We start from the raw sequence: 7,581 nt of genomic DNA, 5'->3' as shown, positions 1-7,581 counted from the left end.
CCTTAACTTGGAGAAATCCTTCAACAGTAAAATTTTGTCATGCTATTAATTTGTGCTTAGGTTTTAACTAAGGCTGAGCTGGGCCAGGATCTAGCTTGGGCCTGTGGCTGTCACGCCGTGCTAATCCGATTGCCCCAAAAAAGCTTAGAAGAGTTTTATTGATGATAAATAATAACAATAAATTGCTTGCTGAAACATGGCTGCTTTTTGAGACTTCTTTGCTTTGATTTCAGTTGAATATTTATTGCTGTAGGAAAACTTAGTTTATGACTAGTGCTGAACATGTCGAGCGCAACGGCATGAACTTTCTCATCGATCTGGATGATGTGCGCTTGGCATGTATGATAGATGTTGGATTTTATAGAATAAAATATCATTTCAACAAAGGAAGGCAACGCGGTTGCAGTAGTTTTCAGCTCTGGTCATGCACAGCTGTTATCTACAAAACAAAGAAATTTAAACACGTAAACGAATTTCCAAGTCAAACCATGCTTGATCTTGAATATATAAATATATCTCTCCATGTTGTTATATATAAACAAAGTGCAGAAGGAATTGGAAGCTGCCACAAATAATCTCTCTCTCTCTCTGCATTCCTAATTCCGCGAAAAGGTTTTTTAGGTGCTTGGCTTTTGTTGGGGGCAATGGGGAGGGTGCAGGGTTTTTTCTCTGCCACTGGAGTACTGCTCTTGCTACAACTGGGTGTTGTCATCGCTCAGAATTCCTCCACTTGGCTGACATTGTCCGGTAATCTCTCTACCTCTCGTTGGTTCCGAAGTCCGTCGAGTTCATGTACTGCAGCGTACAGCACGCGAAAGAAAAAATGTTTGTCAATTCTGCGGAAACTACCCTGCTTTGTTTTCAGGAACTCTATTATACCTCGTTTTGCGTTGAGGCAATTGTCTGCTTGCTTTGTTTCAATAGGGCAAATGAGAGAAAGTTTAGGGATTTTCCTGTTCCCCTTCTCTATAGCTTGTGGCTCTTGCCAAGGAAAGGGAATCTAGTTTCATTTCTAATATTTGCTTTTCTAGATGTAAAATAACCTCATTTAGTGTTATCCTATAAGTTCTTTGGTTAGTTTCTTACTACTCATTGCAATGTGAGCAAGTATTTGTCTATGATTAACTTTTTTTGCTAGAGATCAAAGTGAATAATAGGGCTAGGTTCTTATATCCTTTTTAATCACAATCTTCTATTGAATATTCATTTTTGAGGAATCTTTTACCAAGTATTCTACACCTGAACAAGGATAGATATTCCATTTATGTTTCAACTTTGAATGTCTATTTGCTAAAGCTAAGTTATTTCCATGTGGCAGGTAATGCCCCTGCGATAGTAGCTAAGGGAGGTTTCTCAGGGTTATTTCCTGATTCCAGTTCCGATGCCTACAATTTTGTTCCTCTCACAAGTTCATCTGACACAGTATTGTGGTGCGATGTACAATTGACCAAAGACGGTGTTGGAGTTTGTATACCAAATGTGAAGTTAGATAATTGCACTAATATTGCATATTTCTATCAGACCGGGCAAAGCGATTATCTTGTCAATGGCGTGAACACAACAGGCTGGTTTTCTGTGGATTATACCATGAACGACCTATCAAACGTTTCTTGTAAGTGCTAAAGGTTTTGCTTATTTTTGTCACATTTAACCATTATCACTGTGAATATCCTCAGAATTTAGAAAGTAGGAGCAGTTTTGATCATGTATTTTGCACAATGTAGTAAATGGTGGCTTTCACTCTAGTGTAGGATATCCTTTGTTCATTCAAAAGGAGATTATAAAGTCTGATTGTAGAAAAATAGTATTAGATTGGAGAATTATGCTTTCTGCAGTATAACTCTATCTTGGATCATGTTGTTAACTTATATCCCTGCAGTAATACAGGCAATTTATTCGCGAAGCGACGCATTTGACTCTAACAATTACGGCATACTTGCTGTTGAGGATGTGGCTAGAAATTTCAACCCCCCGGGCCTATGGTTGAACATACAGGTATGGCAAGGCTTCTAGACATTCATATGCACTCTTCCATGTGATGGTGACTCTGCTTTAGTTGTTTTCGATCTGAAATTTTGATGGTCATATTATGCAGCATGATATTTTCTATGCTCAACATAATTTAAACATGACAACCTATGTGCTTGATGTGTCAAGGCGTGTTCCTGTGGACTATGTTTCCTCTCCAGAGCTGGCTTTCCTGAGCAGGATAGCACCAATGCTTAGCCGCAGCAATACAAAACTAATATTTCGTTTTCTTGACCAAAGTATATCTGAACCATCAACAGATCAAACATATGGTTCTCTGCTTAATAATCTTACGTTCATCAAGACATTTGCTTCTGGAATCCTTGTTCCAAAGAGTTTCATCTGGCCAGTAACAGCTGATAATTATATGCTACCTTATTCATCCCTTGTCTTGGATGCCCACAGAGCTGGGTTGGAAATTTATGCAGCAGATTTTGCAAACGATCACACCTTGAGCTACAACTATAGCTATGATCCGTTAGCTGAATACCTTGCTTTCATTGACAATGGTGTTTTCTCTGTTGATGGAGTAGTAACAGATTTTCCTGTAACTCCATCAGAAGCAAGAGGTACCTTTCCTGCTTTGTGTACGTTAAAGTCTGCATTTATCACCTGTTAATTACTCAGAATAAGTTGACAATTGTTGATTGGATTGCTTGTTGCCTGCTTTATTGGAACTAAATTCACTTATCGAATTGTAAATTCAGAAGAATGACATAAAATTTCATTCTTCATTCATCTGTGTTAAAATGGACAGCTTTAATCAATTAGTACAAGATTCCATATATGATTTTTAGGTATATATTTATAGATAGTGTTAGCCTAATTAGTCCATCGTAATGTCAGTATTGCGCAGGAGATGAATTGTTTTAGCTTCATGCGAAAAATCATTGTTTAAAGTTGTAAAGATTATCGAAGAACATTGTAATCAATTTCTACAAAAACATGGAAGCTGGAAACAGTATGTTAGTATTTATAGTTGTAATCCTGAAGTATTGCTATTTTTCTATATAAAGATTCTTGTGAGATAAACAATGACTCAAACGAACTGCTCATGTTTGCTGAATTAACTTAAAACATCTTTTTAAATAAGATCAACATTGTATGCTATATTCTCTTTGGACAGACTACAAGTGTTGTTTTCTTTTATATCTTACTGATACCATTTCATTCCTTGCAGATTGTTTTTCTCATTTAAATATAAGTTCTATCAATCATGGTAAGCCGGCAATTATGTTTCTACCTAGTCAGCTAGAAATAAGTTTTTTTTTTTACCTAAATTCAGTTTATAGTATTTTTACTCTTTTTTTTTTCTTTTTTTGCTTTCCTGTTCTCAGGCACTCCATTGATTATCTCACACAACGGGGGCAGTGGAGACTACCCAGACTGTACTGATTTGGCCTATCAGAAAGCAGTGGATGGTGGTGTTAATTTCATTGATTGCCCTATCCAAGTTACACAAGATGGAATCGCTATATGCATGAGTTCTATAGACCTGGTAGCTGATACTACAGTCACTAATTCACCCTTCGCTAATCGCTTTTCCAGTATCCCTGAGGTTCAAGACACTCAAGGAATTTTCACCTTCAATCTCACATGGGATGAAATTCAAATGAATTTGCAACGTAAGAGTTAATCTTCATGATCATCCATCAATATCTGTTTTAATGCTATATGATTCTAATTCAAAATAATATACTCCCCCTCTGTGTGTTGCAGCCAAAATTTCCAGCCCAGAGCTCAGATATTCTTTAGTCAGAAATCCACGGTCTGCTAATGCCGGAACCTTCATGAGATTATCTGATTTTCTATCTTTTGCCAAAGGCAAGCCTATTGCTGGAATCCTGATCAACATAGAGGTGAGAGAGAAAATCGAAAAAAACACAGAATCTAAACCAATCAAGATCAGATTTTGAAATCCTGCATGAATGAAGAATTACTTACAGCCGTTTCAATCTAACAAATTTGTTACCTTGTCGGTCTGCAGCATGCAACATTTATGGTGGAACAATTAGGCTATGGCGTGATTGATGCTGTCATCTCTGCCTTACAAGTTGCGGGATACGACAATCAGACTGCTCTTCAAGTTATGATCATGTCTACTAACAGCTCGGTTCTCATAGAATTCCAAGAGAAAACCAACTACACGCTCGTCTACCAAGTGGACGAGTCCATTCGCGGCGCAGATTCTTCGACATTAGCTGATATTAAGAAGTTTGCTGATGCTGTGGCCATCGACAGGCAATCCGTTTACCCTGAATCGGCTCAGTTCATAACGAAGCCAACAGACATTGTCCCCAAGTTTCAGGCTGCAGGGCTCGCCGTTTACGTGTACGTGTTTCGCAACGAATTTGTAGCCCAGCCGTGGGACTTCTTCTCCGACGCAACCGTAGAGATCAATAGTTATGTCGAGGGGGTAAGAGTGGACGGCATCATCACCGATTTCCCAGCAACCGCTGCACGTTATAAAAGTATGCAGCATTCTTTGACATCCTTCTTTTATACCAATCAGGTTATGACATGTGATTGTGAATCTTTGTTTATGCAGGAAACTCCTGTAGGAACATGGGGACTAATGCCCCAAACTTCATGTCTCCTGTTCAAGGCGGCGCTTTGCTGCAACTTGTTGCGCCACAAGGAATGCCACCGGCACTGGCTCCAATGCCCGTCCTCAATGACTCGGATGTGGTGGAGCCGCCTCTTCCTCCCGTGTCCCCAAGGCATGCGCCGGCCCCCTCGGCTGTCACGGCATCTCCTCCTACGCAACCCTCAAATGCACTGCAACTGATGGCTTCAATCTTCACCTCATTAGCAACAATCCTCTCTGCTGCTATCCTTGCCTGAGTTTTGTTACATTTTGATGCTTCTCTGAGGCTAGCTATTCTTTTTGCATGATATTATGATAATTATTCTTGCTTTGTTGTTGGGTTTCAAAATTCAAACTCCTATTCATGCTAATGTATTACTTGTAAAGTATTCCGTAAATTAGTATGCATTTTTTGGTCAGAGCATTTTTCTAACTCCACAAATTTCATTCAAACAAGTAAAATTACCGGTCACAAATGAACTGACATCATCTTAGCAATAATTGAATCCCAATCTATCAAGTAACAATTCATACATATCTTGTTGACCTCTTGACATGGCGTGTACATAATGAAATCACTACAAGGATTGGTGACTCATCATCCATATCAATAAATTTGTGTAAATAGAGGAAGCTTTTATTATAGAATAATTATTATTAGAAAATATTTAATCATTTTTTAATTATTAGAAAGTAGTTATTATTAAAGAATATTTATTTGTTTCCTAATATTATCGTCAACGAAATTTATTAAAAATGCATTCACTTACTATAGAGTTCTTAATCTATCCAGCGAAGAACTATATATTGAACACATCCGATTCCTTTAATTTTAATCTTCCGCAATTGGGTTTCTTCCGATGGCTGGATCGTCTCTGAAATCCTCGAGCTTTCCAGCGGTGGATGAGCAGAAGACTCCACTTCTTCCTCTCCATCAATCTCCACCGAGCTTTCACCACCGTTTCCGTTCGGTTCTCACGTTGAAGAGCCTCAGCATAGTCTCCGGCCCTGTATCATGCATGCTAATCTTCTTCTTCGTTGATGTCGGTGGCCGGCCGTTGTGCCGGAACATGCTCGCGGTGCTCTCGTGGGTGTTCCTGTGGTGGATGACAGAGGCCGTCCCGATGGCCGTCACCTCCATGGCACCGCTCTTCCTCTTCCCCATCTTCGGAATTTCTTCTGCCGACGAGGTGGCGAAGTTTTACATGGACGACATCATCGCCCTCGTGCTCGGAAGCTTCATAATTGTTCTGGCCGTCGAGCATTACAACATCCACCGTCGACTTGCTCTAAATGTTACTTCGTTGTTCTGTGGCGATCCTCTCAACACGAAGCTGCTTCTACTGGGCATCTGCGGCACCACTGTCTTCATGAGCATGTGGATGCACAACACCGCCGCGGCCTTGATGATGATGCCGGTGGCCACTGGAGTACTGCAGCGGTTACCCGACGGTGACGAAGCGTGCCCGGAGGTGAAGCAGTTCAGCAAAGCGGTGGTACTCGGGGTCGTCTACTCTGCTACCATCGGAGGAATGGCAACCTTGACCGGCACGGGAGTAAACCTCATCTTGGCCGGAATGTGGGAGAGCTACTTCCCTGAGGCAGAGCAGATCAGCTTCAGCACATGGCTCTTCTTCGGATTCCCACTGGCTCTGTTTATGTTCTTCGTCTTGTTGAGCATCCTCTGTTTCCTCTACTGCTCCAAGAATTCAGACAAGGAACTGTCGGCTTACCTGGACAGGAATCATCTGAGGAGGGAGCTTGAATTGTTAGGTCCTATGGCTTTTGCTGAGAGGATGATTCTGCTAATATTCGGCGTATGTTCTGATTAGATTAATTAGTTGATTAAAAAGAGTGAAATTAAATTTCTCTGACTATGTTTTTCTGCAGTTGCTCGTTGTGTTATGGATGACAAGGAGAATAACCAATGATGTTCCAGGATGGGGTTCCCTCTTCCATGGCCATGTTGGCGATGGCACTGTCAGCGTAAGAAACCTAGTTTTTTGAGAAAGTTTGAAATTGAGGGCATTTAATTAACAACAACAGTTCAACAACAGGTGCTGATGGCAACCTTCTTGTTCATAATTCCGAGCAAAAAGAACGAGGGAGAAATGCTGATGGACTGGAGCAAGTGCAAGAAGCTTCCATGGAACATCATCCTCCTCCTCGGCGCCGGGTTCGCGATCGCCAGCGGCGTGAGGACCAGCGGCCTTACCGACGTCCTCTCAGCCGGCCTTGACTTCCTGAAAGGCGCTCCCTACTTGGCCATCACGCCGGTGGCGTGCCTGATCAGCGCCGCCATCACGGAGTTCACGTCCAACAACGCCACCACCACGCTGGTGCTCCCGCTACTGGTGGAGCTGGCTAAGACCATGAGGGTGCACCCTCTGCTGCTGATGGTGCCGGGGGCCATCGGGGCTCAGTTCTCGTTTCTGCTGCCGACAAGCACACCGCCGAACGTGGTGGGGTTCGCGACGGGGCGCATCAGGATCGAGGACATGATCAAGGCGGGCGCGGCGTTGAAGATTGCCGGCGTTGTGGCTTTGTCGTTGCTGATGCCGACGCTAGGTGAAGGCGGCTTCTCTTCTCCATCCTTCACTGACTTAATTACGTATAGCTTGCTTGATTTCCGGAGGTCTAATTTTTTTTTTGTTTGATGAAAGCAGGAGCATTTGTTTTCAAGACAAACAAGCAACCATAATCAATCGATGTCTCAGCGAAGAACAGAGATTTTCCTGCAATTGCTTTTCTTTGTTGGGAAGTTGGAATTCCGTGTCTAATATCAGTAATCAGTTCATGTTTTTAAGGCATCATTTTTATATAAAACCATTTTAAATATTTATACAGTCTGTTTTATCCGTTCACAGGATGGCAAGGCAAAATTAAGCCTTTCCTAAAATACAAGTCCTTGCAGTCAATGAGTCAATCCCTTCCGCTCGCCTCTGTCTTCTCTCCAACAATGGAAC

General features: G+C 41.6%; 2 protein-coding genes across 2 annotated transcripts; both read left to right on the top strand.

The window, feature by feature from the left end:
• Positions 1–551: 551 nt before the first annotated feature.
• On the top strand, positions 552–5,034 carry LOC122027956 (glycerophosphodiester phosphodiesterase GDPDL4-like). Its single transcript, XM_042586969.1, has 9 exons — positions 552–747; positions 1,319–1,612; positions 1,880–1,995; positions 2,096–2,597; positions 3,209–3,247; positions 3,366–3,653; positions 3,748–3,887; positions 4,016–4,499; positions 4,577–5,034. Exons 1-9 carry the CDS (start codon positions 645–647, stop codon positions 4,870–4,872), a joined length of 2,262 nt encoding a protein of 753 aa, XP_042442903.1. The 5' UTR covers positions 552–644; the 3' UTR covers positions 4,873–5,034.
• Positions 5,035–5,436: 402 nt separating this feature from the next.
• Positions 5,437–7,424, top strand: LOC122026433 (tonoplast dicarboxylate transporter-like). The gene is made up of 4 exons (XM_042585174.1): positions 5,437–6,432; positions 6,506–6,601; positions 6,673–7,183; positions 7,282–7,424. The coding sequence occupies exons 1-4, from the start codon at positions 5,476–5,478 to the stop codon at positions 7,314–7,316; spliced, it is 1,599 nt and encodes a 532-aa protein (XP_042441108.1). The 5' UTR covers positions 5,437–5,475; the 3' UTR covers positions 7,317–7,424.
• The last annotated feature ends 157 nt before the right edge of the window (positions 7,425–7,581 follow it).

This window comes from Zingiber officinale, chromosome 10A, assembly GCF_018446385.1.
Source record: "Zingiber officinale cultivar Zhangliang chromosome 10A, Zo_v1.1, whole genome shotgun sequence".
Lineage (NCBI taxonomy): Eukaryota > Viridiplantae > Streptophyta > Magnoliopsida > Zingiberales > Zingiberaceae > Zingiber > Zingiber officinale.
Note: the sequence above shows the minus strand (reverse complement) of the source record. Positions and strands in the feature narration are given on the sequence as shown.

What these genes read in the sequence shown, in the direction of transcription:
- LOC122027956 (XM_042586969.1), top strand. Translation starts at nt 645, where the DNA reads ATGGGGAGGGTGCAGGGTTTTTTCTCTGCCACTGGAGTACTGCTCTTG. An exon ending in AACTCCATCAGAAGCAAGAG is followed by an intron (nt 2,598 to 3,208) that starts GTACCTTTCCTG and finishes CATTCCTTGCAG; the next exon opens with ATTGTTTTTCTCATTTAAAT. An exon ending in TATAAGTTCTATCAATCATG is followed by an intron (nt 3,248 to 3,365) that starts GTAAGCCGGCAA and finishes TCCTGTTCTCAG; the next exon opens with GCACTCCATTGATTATCTCA.
- LOC122026433 (XM_042585174.1), top strand. Translation starts at nt 5,476, where the DNA reads ATGGCTGGATCGTCTCTGAAATCCTCGAGCTTTCCAGCGGTGGATGAG. An exon ending in TTGGCGATGGCACTGTCAGC is followed by an intron (nt 6,602 to 6,672) that starts GTAAGAAACCTA and finishes GTTCAACAACAG; the next exon opens with GTGCTGATGGCAACCTTCTT. An exon ending in GTTGCTGATGCCGACGCTAG is followed by an intron (nt 7,184 to 7,281) that starts GTGAAGGCGGCT and finishes TGATGAAAGCAG; the next exon opens with GAGCATTTGTTTTCAAGACA.